At 43.2% G+C, this 20762-nt stretch overlaps 2 protein-coding genes across 7 annotated transcripts; one reads left to right on the top strand and one right to left on the bottom strand.

Annotated features, from left to right (window-relative positions):
* Positions 1-118: 118 nt before the first annotated feature.
* Positions 119-8374, top strand: hvcn1 (hydrogen voltage-gated channel 1). Of its 6 annotated transcripts, none has more exons than XM_088618737.1 (6): positions 119-142; positions 4632-4840; positions 5458-5562; positions 6232-6463; positions 6745-6857; positions 7210-8374. In XM_088618737.1, exons 2-6 carry the CDS (start codon positions 4664-4666, stop codon positions 7264-7266), a joined length of 684 nt encoding a protein of 227 aa, XP_088474863.1. In that variant the 5' UTR covers positions 119-142; positions 4632-4663; the 3' UTR covers positions 7267-8374. The 6 variants fall into 6 exon arrangements, with proteins under 6 accessions (XP_088474863.1, XP_088474861.1, XP_088474858.1 ...); XM_088618735.1 differs by lacking the exon at positions 119-142 and adding an exon at positions 583-786 and having other exon boundaries at positions 4533-4840; XM_088618732.1 differs by lacking the exon at positions 119-142 and adding an exon at positions 585-786.
* Positions 8281-20644, bottom strand: LOC148641734 (tectonic-1-like). Its single transcript, XM_088618748.1, has 14 exons — positions 19854-20644; positions 19467-19584; positions 18315-18445; positions 17977-18137; positions 17343-17445; positions 16980-17092; positions 16116-16136; positions 14860-15000; positions 14082-14207; positions 13543-13625; positions 12275-12415; positions 11524-11677; positions 10493-10624; positions 8281-9951 (listed from the first exon to the last, which is right to left on the bottom strand). The coding sequence occupies exons 1-14, from the start codon at positions 20353-20355 to the stop codon at positions 9805-9807; spliced, it is 2073 nt and encodes a 690-aa protein (XP_088474874.1). The 5' UTR covers positions 20356-20644; the 3' UTR covers positions 8281-9804.
* Positions 20645-20762: the final 118 nt, after the last annotated feature.

Below are 20762 nucleotides of genomic sequence, written 5' to 3'. Positions count from 1 at the left end.
TGTCTACTCGCACTGCAGCTGCTGCAGAAAACGCTGAACACAATTGAACTCAGTCTGATCTGTGACTTTATTTTATATCGGCAGAATTACTGGAAACAAAGAAATGCGGACCTCACCACGCAAAAGAGAGAAAAAACATGAGGTAGGTCGGACCTTTTCTTTAATGAGCGTCAATACAAACATCTGTTTTTTAAAGACACAAGCGAGTCTGACGGTGTTGGGGAATGCCACGTTAAAATCGATAAACTTGTCATTCAACCTCAGCATCTGTTTTGAAGTTGTCTAAGAAGTAAAGCGTCGTTACGCGATCAATACTGTTATATCCGTGAATGACCATTGTCAGCACTCATGAGCACTTCAAAAGCCCACCAAGTAAAGACCTGAAAATGGTCCATGAGTGGACACTGCAGTCCCGTAGCTCCTATTACGACTCGCACAGAACAGTTTTTTTATATAAATAGTTTAATTCCCCAATTTATTTGTGTACAGAAGTCTCTCAACTGTTTCTTTGACTTGAGCAACGCCAGCATTGCGCAAGGGTCTTTCACTGGTTTGGGGGTAGTTTGGGATTTCTGAGCGCTCCTTCGCTCAAACCAGATTTTCCTGCAGGACTGGAGTCGCAGCGAATCCCGACTCTACGAAAACGACCATTCCAGCCTCACCCTTCAGGAAAAAGAGAGCAGGGGCGGGCTTTTGCTGGGGTCAAAGTTTTCACTGAGCATAAAACTAAGAAGGGGGGAAACGAGCCTATCTGCAACTTTTAAAAGACACTTTCACACGTATCAGGTACTGTTTACTTTCTGCAAGCATAAAGATGCGTTGATCGTGCATATATTACTTTGAGGAAAAAAGCAACATACATTGATTAGAAGAAGAAATCGCAGCAGTGATGCGAACAGTTATGGATTTCAGATGCTGTTTTAATGTTATTTACATTATGCTATTTTGACGCATTTGGTGCACAAGTAATAAACCGTCAAGCGAGAAGATCTACGATCTTAATTTCTGGGAGTTGTAATTCGGTTTTGGTTGGTAAAAACCTTGTCCCTGCTTCCAGGAAATCACGAGTTATCGCATCTCCGAGGTTGGATTTTTTCAGCCGTTTCCATTAGACTTTGAAGAAACCCACAAAGATACTGATGGATGCAAACTACTAGACCATCAAATCACAGTTATTTTATTAAATGTGAATAGTTTTGAAAGTGGGGTTAAGGATTTACCATCCTAACCACCTAAAAATAATTGTACACATCCGCTTTTTTAACTGCTTTCCGGAGACGAAGTGGATTTGCTCCTTATTTTGTTGTAAGCAGACTTAAAGTTTAATTTGCAAAGGAAAACGCAAAATGTACGCGCACCTGTAATATTCAGCAGCTGCTTGAGTATTTGCATACTGATAAAATTACCAGGTACAGGGTAGTATTTTTCACAAAAGAGGAACTGAAGATGGATTGAAGTTGTCTAGTCATCATGACAACAGTATATAAATAAAAACAAGCCGCAACTTGACATCTTCATTGAGTCTAGTTTATCTAGGTAAGTCACATTCGCTTTTTAATGCCGTTATTCATATCATTAGAGCACTGCTTTAAAAAAAAACATTAATCGAATATATCCACAATTAAGTTAATCCTGTATGCAACGATGCATCTGCATGTAGATACGTAAAGTTTTATATTTTACCTTAAAAGTATTACCAAACGCTGAAAACACCCACTCTTGTTTAGTGTGGTCGTGGACCCAGGACAGATCATTACATATGCCAAAGATGGCAGTATTTTTGATCTTGTGTAGATTCTCAGAACTTCAGCCTGTTTTAAGTATCTTGCAAATCACAGAGAGCGAAGTAAAAAAGGAACCACGAAAACTCTTAACTTCAGGCGAGTTGAACAATATTGCTGTTTTGTAATCTCCGTTCACTGTTGGGAACTACTTTGTTTAGTAGAAGTATTCCGAGGTGTACTTTAATCCCTGTCTTTTTCAGATATCTGATAACGTTCCTCTGGGTTTTTGTCGTTTTGTTTAGGGCGGCGAAAATTGTCCCTCGGATCTGTACTTTTGACTTTTGTTTTTGCCCTTATCTGATTAACAAAGAGGAATTGTATTGGCCAGTACCTTCCATTAATTTAACCTCCAGATGTTTGTGAATTTGTGGATGTGGCCAATCTATTTAACATATACAGGAGGCCTGTGCTTGGTTCAGATTATCATTGCCTGAGGTGAAGTGAGTCTTTGCTCGCTAATAGTCAGTAGTCTGTAGAAACACATACTGTAGAACACCATTACATATAAATCTCTGAATTACACCTTGTGCCTGCTCAATTAAAACATTCTGTATTCTGTCATTTTTAACAGAAGACAGCTTCTTCAGCATCCTAACAGATTGCTCTGTTTCAGAACAGTATATCAGAAAGGGAACATGTAGGCATCAGAATAGGCGTGCGTGTCTTGTAAAAAATGGATTGAAGAAAAAAAATAGTTTGAAAAAACACAAACTCATTTAGAGCCTCCACTTTCAGGCTCATGGAAAAAAAAGGCATCGCTCTGCTTGGATCAATATTTGCAGTGTGTTGCTGAGCTTTTGTGCCTGTGGATTTGCTTATCAGAGACCTGCCCAGTATCTGAGGATTGAAACAGTAGTGTTTATGTAGAGCAGAAGGATTCCATTTCACAACCTTCTGAGTGGGTTTAGGATACAAGAACGGATGAGCAGAATGGAGATTGATTAGTGGAGTGGGGTGCAAGTGATTAGATCTCACAGTACTGTATATTCATTGTGCCGAAAGGATCTAAATTGTTCATTACGTTTTTAACAGCCTTTCTGGTGAGTAGATTATTTAAATGTTTTAAAAACAGAATACTTCAGGCGGTACAGCCGTACACAGGAAATGCAGTTATACTGAAGATGTGTTGTTGCAGTCTTAGTCTGCTCGGTACAGGAGGGACCTCGGGTTCAGACATCTGGCGTCTGTTCACTGCTGAGGAGGCAGCGGTGCGGAGCTGCCATCTGTGATATTATGACTGATCACCTCTTAGTCAGAATCCCCCCCCCAAAGGTTTGAGCACTGTGTCTGGAGCATCTCTGGTTGAGTCGCAAGTCTGATTATTAATCCAATACTGTTTCTACATAGAATGTGCTTTTGAGACCCGGCTGTCTGTTAGAAAAAAACGGTTGCATAGAGCTTTATCTGTGCTGGAACGAAAATGCATCTGGCCTCTTTAATAGTTAGAGTAGACAGAAATGGAAGTCTGTTTCTGTAGAAGTCAGCATTTTTCCGTTTTCTTTTCTACCAGATGTAATGAAGTGAATCCAGTGGAAGGCTTCTTGGAAAAGACATGAGTTAAATATTCACAGTGCCCTTTGTTCCTTTTCTAATCGGATACCACAGCAGGTGTTTTGTTTGTCATCCAGATACACTTGTTTGAATTAATCTGGAGCCTGCACACGTGTATTGTGATATTTAACTATATTATCCGAAGGAACTGTAAGTGTCCAAGATAGAAAGACCTGGATTATACCTTTTTTTACTAATGATATCGATATTGATAATACAAGTAGTAATAGTAGTCAAATATTAAATTATTTTTCTTTTGAGCTTTCATTTTAGTGTAATTCTTTACCCTTTGTCAGACTCTGTTTTGATAAATGAGCTCTGTGACGTATGCTAATACTTACCTTGGGTTTCCACCTTAGATTATGAGCAGTGCTGTGTCGATCTTCATATAACATATCAGTACCATCATTTTGGTAGTCCTTGGTGTCACAAACGGTGGTACAGAGGTAAGCACTGTGGTCTCCCAGCACTGGGGCCCTGGGTTCAATTCCAGACCTGGGGTGCTATGTGCATGGAGCTTACACCCTCCCTTTATGTGTGTGGGTTTCCCCTAGGTGCTCCAGAGACACTCTGGTAGGTTAATTGGCTTCTGGGGAGACTGGCCCTGGTGTGAGTGTGTTTGTGTCCGTCTGTGCGCTGTGATGGACTGGTGTCCTGTCCGGGGTGCATCCTGCTTCCTGGCTCCCTCAAGATGACATCCAGCAGGACTAGTTACAGAAAATAGAGCTTGTATTTCACGTGTCTGGAATAAGAGTAATGCAATAATGCAAGATTTTGACTTAATTAACATTTTGGATAATGGTGTTGGATGGATGTCGTGCTCTATCTGAAGAGGCATGTAATGTCTGTGTCTCAGTCTTGGTTACCACATCCAGCGTCTTAATTTCATTCACTGGGCAACTCGTTAAGGGATCCTCTTCAGTGCAGACTGTTCTTCGATCTCCCAATTTAACAGCAACAGAAACAATTGCAGAAAAAAAACAGATTGCTGTTCTCTTTCCTGGAACTACTCCAGGCCCCCCGAGTGTTTACAGGTCCTTTGTGAGATCAAGAAAAACGTTTCCGCTGGAGGGTAAAGGCTCTGAGTATCGCAGTGAATCTTCTGTTTCACCACACTGCCTTCTCAGACTGTTCCTGACACACCTCTGGTCCTGCTGTTTGTCGTGTCAATGAAATAAAATGCTTCTTGTGTCCCAGACCAGGGGAATCTGAGTACAGGTACGTCTTAGAGCTTTCCGGCACTCTGGCATTCCTGGGTTTTCCTGAATTCCGGGTGGAAATCGTTGTTGCCCCCAGCGTGACGGCGAGAGGCTCCCGCGGTGTCCCCGATGTCTCGGTACCTGAGACACTTCACGGTGGTGGGCGATGACCAGGACAGGCTGGCCCGGCTGCACGAGGAGGAGCACCTGGAGGCCTCTGCTGAGCTGGAGCCCGAGCGGCCGGTAGAGCATGCCCTCACCTTCCGCCAGTCTCTGCAGAGGCTGTTCGCCTCCAACAAGTTCCAGGTGACCGACCGGCATTAAAACAGCTCAGCTGTAACTTCGTGTCCTGTAACTGGAGTTTGGGACCACCTATATCTACACATGGTCCCTAATTTTGGAATTTGGATCTGCTAAGAGACTTTGCTCATTACCGCTGCATGTGCAGCATCACAGGGGTGATGCAGATGACATGCATGGGACTAGCAAATTGATCTGAGCTGTCGGCTATGTCTTTCCCATGCTGTGAGCTAACAGTGCAGACAAGAGAATGTATAGATGAATAAGGACTAATCTAGCTCTCATTCCTACTGGAGGCTCACAGGTGCATGCTGGTGTTATATTATATAATAATGATAGATAAATTAACTGTGCGCACAGTCTTGGTAGAGCATTATGCTAGCCATGGGATTTGCTCCCTGTTGGAGCCAATCCTCTTGACCAGCATGGTGGGTCAAGTCTCCTCAACAGAGGAATCAGCCCTTTATCCTCATAATTGATTGATGGTGACTTTTCTGTTTATTTTACATTTATGACTAGATTACAGTGCCTAGGCATCTAATACTCTGTACATGGGAAGGTAGTGGAATACAAAACTTTAAACAATGGAAAAAATGGCCAGCTGTCTACATGCTGATTGGCAGATCTCTGTGGTTTGCTTGGTGATCCTGGATGCTGTCTTTGTGCTCTGTGAACTGCTTCTGGACCTGGCTATCATCAAGGCAGATAGTGAGAAGATTGCCCCCAAGGTAAGGAAACGGACACAGACGCCTGTGCTCACACCTCCTGCTATACGTACTTGTAGCAGATATTGCAGGGCCATTGTGTCTCTGTTGTATGTACCCTCTGCCAGCGCTCCCTTTGACTGTATTGGAGGGCTAGCTGGGAACTCCTGCTTCATAGCCTTAACAATTGTTCTCTTCACTGATCTGCCCCTTCCTACATCCAGTCCCTCATCTCCCGGCTTATACCTCTACTCATTCTCTCCTCTCCTGCTGGTCACCTCTTAGTTGTTCCTCTTTGTCTTGTCCAGTCGGCCCAGTCTCTTCCTCAGCCTGATCTATGTAAGGCTGGTCATTACAACTCACTGAGGCTGCCATACGACACCGGGTCCTCCAGTAATTGCTGTACATATATTGTGCTTGTGTCCTTGCCAGATTGCCCCCTGACTTTCACCAATCATGGCCTCCTAATAATCCCCATCTATGAATTGGCTTCATCACTCTGATCTCCTCCCCACTGATAGCTGGTGTGTGTTGAGCGTACTGGTGCACTATGGCAGCCATCGCATCATCCAGGTGGGGCTGCACATTTGTGGTGGTGGTGGAGGGGAGTCCCCATTACCTGTAAAGCTCTTTGAGTTGTTATTATTATGATCTAATACTGCTGTTTTTTTGTGTCATGTCTGCTGTGTCCAGGTGTTCCACTACCTGAGTCTGGCTCTACTAACCTTCTTCATGGTTGAGCTGTTGGGGAAACTCTTTGCCTACCAGCTGGAGTTCTTCAAACACAAGTTTGAAGTGTTTGACGGGATTGTGGTCATTGTGTCCTTCATACTGGATATTGTGTACATCTCTCACGAAGACGCCTTCGACGGCGTGGGACTGCTCATCCTGCTTCGTCTCTGGAGGGTAGCCCGCATCATCAATGGTGAGAAGATGGCATGCTGGCACATATGGGTATATGGGCTTCTTGAATGGAGAGTCACAGGGTTTGCAGAGCACTTCCAAATAGAAATTGGGAGAGGGGTGGAATTCTGGTTGAAACAAGTTTAATATTAAAGTACAAATAAAGCTGTGGGTCACTCCCATTGGCAGTTGAAACATCTTTGATGTGCCTTAAAGTTAACGACTTGTAGATTGTGTAGCTTCAGTCGCTCTGTAATTTCCCTGTTGGTAAATGGCTCAGACTTTCTTGGTGTTTCTCTGCAGGGGTGCTGGTCTCCGTGAAGACTCGGGCTAATTATAAACTAGAGAAACTTAAAACTGCCAACGAACACCTCACTCAACAGGTCAACGATCTCCAGCAACGCAAAGCCCACATGGTAACTAAGGCTTCTTAAGAACAGTTCTTCCTGTTGAGCGCAATTTCAGGTGTTTGAAACGCTGTCAGAAATTAATTGTGACACAGATTGCATTGCTGGTGTCGTCAATGTATTTGTGAGGAAATTATTGGAAAGAAAGCAAAAATGATCTGTGAGTGTATGAGTTTTTTTCTTACTTCAAAGATGATTTTAAAATCCTGTTGTGTTCCTGAGGAAGTACCGGTGGAAACTTGTTTTGGTCCAGCAAAAAAAAATAATGCAACATAAATAGTATATGGCTTTTTTATTATTTAACTTTTATTTTATTTACTGTGCTGTGGATATCTTTGAATTTCATTTCTTTTCTTTTCAGGAGGATGAAAACAACAGACTACGCAGACTGTTACAGCAGCATGGGATTAAGTACTAGAATGTGCAAGGGAAGTCTGTAGAACGTCACCTGAAGTCAAGAATGTTGTGGCATGATAACGATTATGTTTTTATACATAGTGACATGTAGCAAAGAGGAAATGTCAGTGGGTGCTGGGCATTGATTTTTTTTTTCTGTACAGGTAATTATCCAGAGTACAGAGTAAGTTTTTATTTTGCTTTACTTAAATACATTCCATTTCAGAGGTCTGATTTCCAGCAGAAAGAGAGATCCAGGGCACTTGCTTTAATGTATAGGCGCAGTTCAAGGCTGTTATGATGCATTGTGATGCCTCAGGGGTACAAACAGGCATGTCCCACACTCCAGACACGCCCCTCTTTTCCTGCTGTGGAACCTTTTCCACACCTGTACACTCACTCCCCTCCGCGAGTGGTGCAGACACTGCCCACTCCTCAGTGTGTGTGACGGCACACATGCAGGCTTCCTGGGAACTCTGGGCCTTTGGTTCTGGGGATCCGCGAGCAAGAGTCTCCGTCACAGCCCTGCCCCTGCCCCTGCCCCTGCCCCTGCCCCTGCCCCTGCCCCGCCTGGGGTCCTTCGCTCGCACTTACCCGAGCCACGCCGAGCTTCATCCTGATGACGCCCTGGAGCTCGGAGCCTCCCTGCTCATGCCCACGACCCCTACTGGCTCTCTCATCCCTCATGATGAGTACTTGCCGTTTTATTCTTTAACTTTTAGTTTACTTACTAAGTGTTCCACTGTCTGGTCATTTTATTGACTGAATATCTTGGAATTATTGTCTTTAATAACCTTGCAAACATTCTGTAGTAAGAGCCTGACCTATGAATTCTGATTTTAGATGTCCAAATTACCATAGAATTGTAAAAGTGTATGTGTTATTTTTGTGAGATATGCTTAATGGCTCTTTTTATGTGTCGGTGCTTAAATGTGAAGCTATGTTTAAGAAAAAATGGGAATTCAGATTTTGTGACATATTTAAAGAGATATATACATATTTTTCTATTTTAAAAGTACTCAAACATATAAGACACTTGTAAGGGAGAGTCTTTATCCAAAATTCATATTGTCACAAACAAAATATACCATTGCTAATGGCATTAAAGATTGCAAACATTGTACATGAAACGAGTCTGTATTTACGTTCTATATTTATAATCTGTCTTGCTTTTTAAAACTTTTATAACCCTTTGGTTAACGGTCAAGTTAATAGATTTGGATGTTTCATCATTATAACTTATAAAAAAGCATATTACATTTTTTATCAAAGAGTTAAACCATTTACAATATATATACAGTTTACAATAAATAGCTTGTAGTTTAACACAAGTAAATTTACAACACACCTCGCCTATGGTTTTTTTAAGGAATTGATTCCTCAGAAAGCTTGATGAATTAAAAGAGCAGAATCTTTCAATCAGTAGTGCTGGTAGCCTATTCAATCACAACCATTAGGAAACAAAGGTGAACTAAGGCCATCGCTGACAATGGTTGCTGCAACCCAACCAAATATATGGCTTATGTGGGCTAAGCTTTCTCTCTTACTGTTAAGATTGTCAATAGGATGTGGTTTGCACAGTACAGTACTAAACAAGATGAATGCAATGATAGAGAAGCTACTTGCTGCAGTGCAGTCTACCTGCGTCGCAAGAAACAGGCACAACACACGCAGAACCGCAAGTGGCCTTGAGCTCCTCAATGACTATATTACACAGCTGTGCAAGCATCCCTCAGTGCGAAAACACACCTTGGATCCAGATAAAAGCAGTTTCCAATCTTGCCAGCTGGAAATGCCAGTGATGTAATTGATGCCAACTTCTTTACTGCAAAAGGTTGCTCTTTCCTTCTATCCAATGGAAAGACGGCTACCATCAGTCCCGGGCCTGTATGTTTTCCAACTGCCTGGAGCGTGGGAGTTTTAAATGAAGTTGGGTCTCAACTAAAACAGAATTACTAGTGGTAAACTGGTTTTACAGTCTTCAAACACCAAAAAGGTGTAAGAGTAGCCTGCTGTACAAATCTTGTAAAATATGGCTAGATTGTTTTTTGCGGGGAGATAGAGTGGTAGAGATTGTACCAAACATTTGATACACAATTACTTCTTGGGCAAAAGCAATGCAGTTTAGTGAGAACTACTAACTAGCCCTCAGCCCTCCTGTTCTTGAAAGTATCTATAAGGGGAACCCTGAGAGCTACCGTCTAACGGGTTTCACAGGCCTTCTTAAATTATCGAGTGCTTTAGACTTGAAAATCCTGTGGCCACTGAGCGCCAAAGCCCTTAAAAAAATTAAAAGAATGACCTGAGAAGAATGACATTCATGTGTGGCATAGCAAGACCAGCACTGAGTTGAATAAAACTCCCCAAGTTGAATTAAGTGTTCCTTGAGTTAGAAAGTTGCACAAAGCAGCTATGTTCAGGGAGGAAAATGTTCATGTATAACACTAAGGTGATTTATGAAATCCTGTACATCAGTCCTCCCCATTACACTGCAGTGCAAACAGTGTTGTGGAGTCATCAACCCCCACTCGGCAGATGCCTTCTCACATCGCGGCCTGCTTCACACGAACGGGAAGAAGAAGTCAAAGGGCAGCTTGGCATCAATGGTGGGCTGGGCTCTGTAGCCTGGCTGTGCGGGAGCCGAGACGTCAACGAAGGCCGCCGAGGTGGAGATCTGCAGGATGCCTTCTCCTCCGGCGAGAGACGGCTGCAGAGGAACGCAAAGGAGAAAATGAGTAGCTCTCCAGACTGCAGGGTGTGTGGTCACAGCCACCTACTTCACAGACACGAACACTGTGAAAAAGCTAGTCTTTCTCACCACATTGGCAAATTAGCCTTATGAAAATTACTCACTAAATTTGCATGTTATCCATCATCTCCACTTTTTCCCACAATTTGTATCATGCTTTATCAGGCAATTTTGCTTTAGCATGCTTTGACCATGATGTCACTGCACTGCACTACACTTTGAGCTTTGTCGAACATACTAGTTAAGTAACAAAGGTAGAGAAACAAATGGCTTTTGAGTGTGTAATGATATAATTTTGCCCTACAGCTGGTATGGCGGAATCTCTTCCACATTGCTAACAGACCACAAATTCCAGGTGTTCGTGACTATAAATGTGAGTAATCAGTATTTTTTCCATGCAATAGAACGATTCAAGCATGCACGCTACTTATCAAATAGAGTTTTAATTCCCAGACAGAAAGCAAACGAACTGGGATGCGCTGTGACCCGATTGGCGTACCAGGCTGCTGGAGTTCGTGGAGATGCTTGCAGTGACATTCAGTATCCGCGCCTGGGGGTTCGCCAGAGACCCGTACTTCGTCCACCTCACTTCGATATCGAGGGACAGGGGTATGCTGCAGCTGGTCGAGCTCTGAAAGACCATCAAAGGGAGCCCAGTCAGAACACACTCACTGCAGTTTCATCAACATGCGTACCCGCCTGCGATTCTCCCTTCGTGATCCCCTGATTCATGGTCATTTGTTCATCCCTGTGAAACACACAGCAGGTTTTGTACACATAACTGTCCCTTGTGAAAGGATGCAAGATATAGCCATGTGTCATGGTGACTCAGACATTGCAAAACTCAGGAAAGTTTCCTGCCTCCACTCAACCCCACTTCTGTCTGCAGAAAGGAGACACAAATGATTTTGTATTGTATACATATCTGGTTTGTGATGCTTTTATTGATCTCTATTTTCAAAATTGTTAACCTTTTTTTGAGCAGGTGTTTTTCCACAAATAGTTTTCCTCTTCAAGAACTGCTAGACCACTTCCTGATACTACTAAGAATCAGGTTAGTGAGTATCAGACTACAGTCATGAGAACAGGCCATGATTAAAACATGACTTGTGACTGAACTGTTATTGAATGTAGTACAGGGGGAGCACATCCAGAAAAAGAAATTCCTAGTTTGTTCATCAACAACTGCATTGACACATTTAATCTCGGATGAAATGGCTAAATAAAAGCAGAAGCAGACAAAACCCCAGAAAAGGCAAATATTACCTTATTACATGTTCCCTAATGAAAGTTTCAAAAGTCAGCTTCTTTTGTAAGAGAATGATAATATCCTATTAAACTTTCTAAATGAAGTTTTTATTATACCACATATTTGTGATTCACCAAAAATGACTATGACATGTATATTAAGTATATTTATATATACTATATATATTTATATATACTATATAAATATATAGTATATAAATAGCATATTTCTCTTAAATATGATGTATAATATCATAGGAGGTGTCTTAAAGACTTTCTTACAGCTGTGGTAGTTTGGATCTTGACTGGCACCCAATCCAAGATATCCTGGGGCTGGGAATTCCCAAAGGATGCCACGTACTGGGGAAACTCCTGGCCCCTCAGCACCCCTAGGGTCTGTTCAGATACCACTGTGCAGTTATCAGCACTGTTCACCCTGCAGAGACACAAACAACCCCTGGCTGGTCTGTACATGGCCTCTACTCGCCACACTCGCCATAAATCAAGGAAGGGCATGCTAATGCAAGTTATATGCGAGTTTGCATCAAACTGCTACCCAAAAGGAATCATAGACGAAATAAATCTCTTAGTAAGGAGAAATAAGCAGGTACACTGAAATCGCTTCATTTGAATGTTGCTGAAAATTGGCTTTACAATCCCTTCATAGTTCCCACTGAAGACGTTATAATCACTTGCTTTGTGCTTTAAATGGACAGCAGCAAATGACATCTTACCCAGCATTATAAATTATGTTAAAACAAAGGCAAATGTCTTGACGTCTTCTGTACATTGTGCTATTTGTGCATGCCCACGTAAAGCAGTGTGAATGTGGTAATAATATCCTGTGTCGCGGTCATGAAGGAATGATGCAGCCAGTAAGCAGCGACACTCAAATAAAGCGTTACTGTTTGTTTTTAGTGTGCGAGGTGGGAAAATGCGTGTGAAAGCAGCACAGTGTATGTGCATGAAGAGGACAGAGCTGCTCCTGCCCTCCCTGGATACAGCAGTATCACTCCTGCTGGCCATCACCCACCTCAGCGTACATCCTGACGCCATGTTCACCCCAAACAAGACTGGGCTCCTCTCTCCAGCCGCCTCCAGGCAGTCCTGAAGGCTGGCGCTCTTAAGGACAGTCAGCCCTGCAAAACTGTTGGCGCTCTGCGCGATGCTGGAAGTACCAGACACGGTTAAGGACACAGCACAAAGCACACCCTTCTGTGAATCTAACATCCACATGGTCCTGCTGGTGCTCGGACTTCACATTCCGCCCATGAACCAGCAGCGCTTGCATTGGCTTCAGTTCAACACTGGGTTCCTTCACCTGCACCGTAAGCCCTGTAACACGTGTGATTGTCATTTTGTTCCCGTAGCACAATAAAAAGTACAGTGTGTCTGAAAAACGCAGATAGTTAAAGCAACTTTGCTTGTCGATCAAGAAAACCTTGCTTTTCCCAAATTTAATAAACAACCATACACGTTCATGTGTCCTGTGTATAATTAAGTAGCCTCATTACTTTAAGACTGGAATATGTTCAGCACTCCAGTATCTTGTATCACTTTATTCTACATTTTGTCAGGGTTTAATTTATTACATGTTACAGATCATATCGTGAGAATGCAACCAGGCTCCTGTTGCTGTTTCTGTTTAAGATGAGTGACTAGGATAAATAAATAATGCACCAATCATTGTTGTATGTGACTGTGCAACAGCGGTATGTCCTGGTGATCTCCCAGCAGTGCATGAAGAGATTAACAGCACACAGGTCAGAAGCAGAGTCGGGCTTGAACTGGGAGCACCAGGCAATAATCATAAAACTCAGAACCTGTTTCTCAAAGGGCTGGTCTTTCTACCGGAAACTGTGAATGTAATTAATCTGTATAACACTCATAGCCGTCTACTGAAACAAAACTGTCGTGCCCCCTGTTTGTGATTAAGGAAAAACAAAGCTAATAGCCTTATTCTTACATTTTTATAAGTCGTGCCCACTACATTTTCTTACTGATGGAAAAAGGTGGGATTTTTAAACAAAACTAGGCGTTAGAGCATAAAAACAGCGCTCCAACAGATATTTTGACTTGCAGGATTTTGAAGTATTGCAGTTGATGCTTTAAGTATCCTGTATTTTTTTAGAACAGGACACGCATGTAAAATCGCAACTAAAATACACTCTTCCACGTGATGATTTACTGACCACGATTCTGGTGTCTTAAATCCGTCTATATGCACCTCACGGCACATGGCAACTAGCTATAAACATCAATGAAGTAACGCTCGCAGTATGTAGCTCTGAAAAAGGATATTCGTCTTGTCTCCAGCCAGCCACTAGAGGGAGCCCAACAACGTATCCTGGATTTCCACTTACAGGAACGGGACTTGTATTCTCCTGAAAAACACAATATTGCATTATTTACAACTATAATATTTAAAATAAAAATGTGCTTTCTCCATGCAATGGTCGTCTGCATTAACTCATTTTAACATATATTCTAAGCAATGCACGTTACTTTTAAAGGTATCGGAACATCAAGAAGTCCACAGATGTGAGGAACAACATCTCCACATCTAGATCTCTTGCTGTGTAACCCTTATACTATACAATCCTTTACTGGTTGTATTGGGAATGATTCAGCGCAGTCTAAATCGACTCTCACCTTCATCAATCTGGGAGGTTGTGTGAAGACCAGAGCCCTCACATTAACCCACACTAATACAGGGAGGGCATATCAGTCTCACACAGGCAGGTGCCCCCAGCCAGGAATCCAACTCTGGAGCTGCCAGGCAATCGTGCTAACCACCCCACGAGCAATGGACACACGCAACAGGTCTTGCTTCACTGCACCTGCACAAAGGTGATCTGAAACTTCTGTTGTATCGGCACTTTGGAACTGTCAACGGCTCCCAGGACAAAAGACACTGCAATATTCACAATTGCGCCAGCTTCACTGTAGGTGACCACATACCCAACCTGCAGCACAGAAACACAGCAAACAGAAGCACTTCACAGTAAGTGTTCAATCAATCCAGCCATTTTCTAACAGCTTCTTCCAATTCGGGGTCACGGGAGAGCTGGAGCCTGTCCCAGCAAGCAAGAGGCACAAGACAGGGTACACCCTGCACAGGCCTCCAGTCCATCACAGGGCAGACTGACACACACAGGGCCGAGTTTCCCAGGAGACAATTCATCTGCCAGCATGTTTTTGGACTGTGGGGGGAAACCGGAGCACTCGGAGGACACCCACACAAACACAGATAGCACCCCATGTCTGCAATTGAACCTGGGGCCCCAGTGCTGTGAGGCAGCACTGCTGACCACTGCGCCACTGTGCTGCCTGTAAATGTCCTAACTCACTTGTAAATTCTGAAATTTAATTACAGGGAATTAAAAAGACGTAGGGTTAATTATCACATTACACTGAACTGTAACTGAGACACCACAACAGCCTTCCACGATTAGTTGGGAGTTGGGATCAGCACTGTACAACACTTCAATCAATTTTTATTGCTGTGCATTTCAGCTCAATGCTCATTCAAATTCTAGGGAAGTACAGTACATGACTCCAGTTCCAAAGGAACAAACAGTTCTAGTAGAAGGAATCCGAGAAGGAGGGGGATCTTACTTGGAGCACTGCGTTGTTGCACACGGAGCTTTCTTCCAGCAGCACGGGGTTGTACAGAGAGCTGTCAGCGGAGCCCAGTCGACTTCGAGCCCCATTAAGGGCCTGCAGCGTGATGGAGCTCACACTGACATTGACAAGCTGCTGGAGAGCAATCAGGCCGTCAGAGCCCACACCACACAGCTGCACACCAGAAGGGCTGTTTATATGATCGTACAACAGAATGCTGTATGATACTTTACCAAAAAGCACACACACTGTGCAGTAGTTCAGGTGGGTAGCTTACACCCGAAGAAGGCTCCACAGCCGAAGCTTTATGTTTTCTTTCTTCTCTTTTCAGCATGGAATAAACCTATTACTTGTTCCTTTGCACACTATGCAGTATCAACCAAGCAGTTTTAATGCTGGCGAAGTGATGGGGTTCAAATTGGACTTTTTTATGTTTCGTACTGTTTTTACTACAAATATGTCAAATTTGTCATGCTAATGCATCAGAGTTCTGGCCATTGTCTTCTGGCTTTTATTCTCTGAGGTGCTCTGCTTCTCGTAATTTGATTTGTTCAACAAATTGGATCTTTTTGATGTTTCTGCACTCAGACCCTGGCTTCAAAACACTTTGCTGCAGAAGTGGTGCTGCAAAGATATTCAGCAAACGGTAGCCACCCTCCGACGTGCTTGTGTTTGCTGTTTAAACGGTTCTTAACGGGTGACCAACTAGTGATGTCCACAGACAGGTGGGATTGACAGTAAACTGGTCTCTTGCACAACAAAATGACTTAACCCTTTAACATCCCACACCCCCGAATCCCACCTCTTCAGAGTCTTGTAATAAAAAAAAACACTAGAGGCTAAATTAGCCCGATTGATTAAAATCTCATTTGGATCAAGTGCAAGAAGGCACAGTGGAACTTCAGGACCAGGGGTTCAGAACCACTGATTGAAGTGGTTCTCTTGATATCAGTGCACCTCATATTTCAGGCACACCTTTTTTACCTTGATACATAACTGAAACACACCACCTTTAAAGTTCTTATGATACTGTTTAATTACTGTATCAATAAATCCCCCTTTAACAGCATTTCATGCAAAATAACATGAAAAACACTGCTATGAACAAATTTACCTTTTTGTTGTACCTGAAGCAAAAAATAGTTTAAAGCATTAATTCTGTAACTTTCATTCATACCAATCTACTCATAGGTTATGGCAACATTACTAAAACTTTGGACAATCTGTAAAGAAAACCAGCTGGGACTTACTTTATTGATGTCATTTTTAACCTGAAAAGAAAAAGAAACATGATGGAAATGGAAAACAGATTATATTGGAATATTACAACTGTAACTAGAAAGAGTTTCTGGGATTTAAGTACGTAATCTGAATCTGAAATAAATGTCCTTGGATTTCAGATGATTATATAGTCATTATAACAACAATGGGAATGAGTCAAAAGAGATGTGAACTTCTTTCAAGGCCTTTGATTTTCAAAACTCCTAACGGGTTGAGAAGGATTAATTTTGTTAATAATACAAATGTCCATATAATAAGTGGCACAATTGTTTGTCTCCAAATATGCTTCTGTTGCAAAAACAAATGATCTACTAAAGTTAGCTTCCATTTTTTTTTTAATTGACTACTGGGGTCTCTGTTCATGCCAGATACTCTCTATGTGCCCTAACCCATGACTGTAACTACTTTACTTACAGGGTTTAAAGGGTCATGGATACTGCACATCAGTCCTAGGATTTTTAAGATATTTATGACCTTCTCCAAATAGACCTGCTCAAAACCCCAAACCACTGCTGTAACATGATCGACACTGACACCAACAAACTCTTCAGATCTGATCTGGACTGGAACCCAGACTCACCGAGATGACAGACCTGAATACACGTGACCGTTATTGTTACTGTGATACTGTCAATTATCTTATCTTCTGTTCTATTTATATACTGCACCTGAGTGACTAATGAGAAACTCTTTTTATTATACTATGCACCTGTGTAAGTATAATGACAATAAAGCTGAATTGAATTGAATCTCATGAATGAATCTGCAGCTTTATCACTCCAACACATCTCTCTGCTGCCAGCACATGAGTGGAAGGCAATGCGTTCACTCACAGAGAGGACCTGGAAACTGAGGTAGCTCTGCTGGCTGAGTGCTGTCAGGTTGGTACATTCAGCTGCTATGTTGAGGCTTCGACTGCACTGGGTTACCTGGTTTTCCAAAAAGGCTGTAAGAATGGATAAAAAGTAGAAAAATAATTGTGAAAACTAGCAATAGTGTACATATTGTGTACGTATAATTGTACATATAGTGTACGTACTTATGAAGTAAATGTACAATACATATGTTTATAATAGTGCTTATAAACATCTTGTGCTGGTGGTTGGCTGGGTATAGATATATGGATAACCAAGGCCCTCCTGAAACATTTCACAATGATACCAGGAAATGGGGTGACGTAGCGATCAACCACCTACCGGCAGGATTGGTGTCGGAGCACTGGGATGTGGCTGTGGGAGCCGGCAGCTTCAGAACCCCTCGGATCCTTGCTCCGTCCACCGTCTGAATGACATCGCCATACTGAACGAGGAGGAGATGGCAGCTTAAGAAATATAGCCCTTCTTATGTCACACGCATTGTAGCCTTTATTTTCCAATGTGCACCAACATCATAGGATTCCATTCATCCCTCCACTTTCTGGGGTACCCCCCTGGAGGGGATGCCAGTCCACGGCTGGGCACAGAGACACAAACAGACACACACTCACACCAGGACCAATTTCCTCAGAAGCCAATTAACCCACCAGAATGTCTTTGGACTGTGGGAGGAAACCTGCATTGCTGCGCCACCCTAGAAAAATTCCATCACTTTAAAATTTAAAACACCACTACAGCTTCCCAGATCTTAAAAGGAACAAGTGATAGGTTTATTCCCTGTCGAAAAGAGAAGAGAGAAAACACAACGTCTTGGCTGTGAAGCCTTCTTCAGCTTTATTTTTTACGGAAGGTACCCGGAGACTTGTATGTACTGTATAGAAATACTTGAGCATTGTCCTGGCCTACACTAACTGTGGCGGAGATTAAACACACAGAGCCACTGCAGCACGTTTACCTGGTAGCCAGAGGCGGCCTGCAGGTCTGCCCTGTCGGGGACGGTATCGGTCCCACCTCCATCTGCGGGGCTGAAGAAGAACCCACCGAACTGCCTGAACAGACTGTCAAAATTCCCATCTGTGGGAATCTCCGGAGAAGCAAATGACAAGCCATCCTTATCTAAAGAAAAACCAAAGCTCTTTTGCAGTTTCTCTTTTGACTCATCACATATACCGTATGAGTAACATTCAGGCATGCGAAAGGCTACTTTTCTTTTTTCCTTTCCATTATTCCTGCAGTCATGGAGGATGATAAAGGGTCCTTTTTACATGCTGCTAGAACCGAAACTTCACCTACAGTTGGCAGTCTGGATGCAGAAGACACCTGGGTTGATCTCTTGCGCTACAGTGGATTCTACCTGCGCTAGGCCATCTTCTGTGTTAATGGTGTAGAGAGCAGCTTGCTGGCTGCAGAGCCGGGAGTCAGCACTGAAACACACAAGACCGAGTGTCACGCCATCACTCACACTGCTCCCACAGTGGCACATCCAGGCTGGCACTTCGACTGAAAATGAACTGCAAAATGTTGTAGGAACCGGTTATGCAGAAATAACGTTGTGTGGGTCCATGTTAACAGGACTGTAGATAACTACTTCATGGCAAAGAGAAAGCAAAGGCGATATCTAAGTAACACTTACAAACTGGCTTTCATCCATACAGTTTATCATTGCTAAAACGCTACTTTTTGCAGCTTCTATTTATTATTGTAGTGTTAATAGATATAATCATACATAGTACTCCTCAGACTGATGTCTTATAAATACATTGTGTTAATATATGCACTTTGGATATAATGACACACTGCATTATACACACACATTACCTGCAAATAACTTACACAGTATACTACTACGTAGTGTGATCTAACAAATACAAGGAAACATAAATTAAATACAATTACTATAAATACAGTTAGTCAAAAACAGGTATCAGAATTGTCATAAATTAGGGGGAAACAGAACATCAACTAAGAGAATAGAGCTGAATAAAGAGGCCAGGAAAGGGTGCTTATGTTCTAAACTATAGGACAAGCAGCATTTTGTAAGATTTTGAAAGAGCAAGATAGATCATAGGATAACTGGTAAGTTCTAAGGAGGGACTGGAAGTAGGATGCCGATCCATCCGTTTTCCAACCTCCTTATCCTATACAGGGTTGCAGGGAGACCGGAGCATATATCTGCCAGCACCAGGCTCAAGGGAAGATACACCCTAGACAGGACACCGGTCCATCTCTGGGCTCACACAGACACCACACACACCAGAGGCAATTTCCCCAGAAACCAGCATGTGAAGGACGTACAAACTCCACGCTGTTAGCACTGCGCCACCTAGCCGCGAAGTGGGAGAGGCACAGGACAGCTTACGGTTCTCCAGTCTGGAAAAGCCCCAGTGCCAATGCCCCAGTGCCAATGCAGGACGTTGCCATGCGAGCCCGGCAGCGATGACTTACATCAGTCTGTCGACGGTGCAGGTGGTGAAGAGAGCGAAATCGCCCTCGCAGTCCCTGTCGCAGCAGCAGTTGACGTCACACTGACTCGCCAGCAGATCGCAGGGACACACGTTCGCGACTGAGGAGAGAGGATCAGAGTGACTGTTGGCAACCGCTGACGACCCTCCAAAATAATGCTCATGGATGGGTGGTGGGTGAATGCCTAGTTGTTTCGACCCAGAACAAAATCTGATTTCAGGATCGGAGTGCGGGCTGCACTGTACTCGCACGGCAGCCCTAATAATAATAATAATAATAATAATAATAATAATAATAATAATAATAATAAGTCCCTCAGATATCTCCAACCTGTCACTGAACTCCTCATTGCCTGCTGTGTAATCATACCGTTAGTAATAGGCGGAGGAAGGGAACCCGAGAGCGGCAGAGGCCGAGAAGAGGGGACCGATGTGGTCGCAGCTGTTGGCGCCTCGGCTCTCGGAGACACGTCGCTCCGGGCTGTCGCCTCGGGTTGAGGGGCTGTGTTCGTCTCAGGGGTGCTGAGAGGAGAGGGGAAACCGCTTGCACTGGTCGGCTGTGCGGTCCCCGTCTCGGCTGACTCAGCTGTCGGCGGTTCGGGAGCAGCTCCGGCCGTCTGGGAGGCAGAAGCTGCCGCAAAGTTCTCCGCCGTAGTGTTGAAGTCGTTCGTGTCTGCTGGGGGGAACGGCTCGTCTGCCGTTGTCGCTCCGGTGTCTCCACTCTGCGCCAGAGACGTGGTAAACGTTTGCAAACGAGTGATAGAGGCGAAGTTAAAGAAAATCAAAAACCTTAGCGACACCGCCATGGCTCTTAGTAACCGTAAACAGACCGTTGAGCCTTCGAATCCAGGAACTGAATTTGGGAAGGGCATCCCGGGTAAAATAAATAAAATAATTCATGTGATCGTATTATTATTTTGCTGATGTAAGATGGGAGTAAAAGAAAACGAATTCGTGTTTTCTGGCCGTTAAAATAATAGTATTACGATAGCTCCATTCAAGGTTATAAGTACGAAAGGTTTTACGCATGCTGTCGCCATCTTGGCTCTTGGAAAGGGGTCAATTAAGGACAGGGTGTAATCATTCGGAGTCAGTTTGAGCCACAATGGAGACAGTTTCAGCGACCTCTCCGTGCAACCTTGGGATCTTCTTAAATTTCAGAATGTCAGTGTAACGTGATGGTAGTACCTCATTGTTATGATTTGTACTGGCAACGTCATAAATACATTGTATATTTGTCCTTATCATCTGGGTACCGTCTAATATGCAAGCCTCTTAA

The sequence above is a fragment of the Lepisosteus platostomus genome, chromosome 24 (genome assembly GCF_059453375.1).
Source record: "Lepisosteus platostomus isolate fLepPlt1 chromosome 24, fLepPlt1.hap1, whole genome shotgun sequence".
Taxonomy (NCBI): Eukaryota; Metazoa; Chordata; class Actinopteri; order Semionotiformes; family Lepisosteidae; genus Lepisosteus; species Lepisosteus platostomus.
Note: the sequence above shows the minus strand (reverse complement) of the source record. Positions and strands in the feature narration are given on the sequence as shown.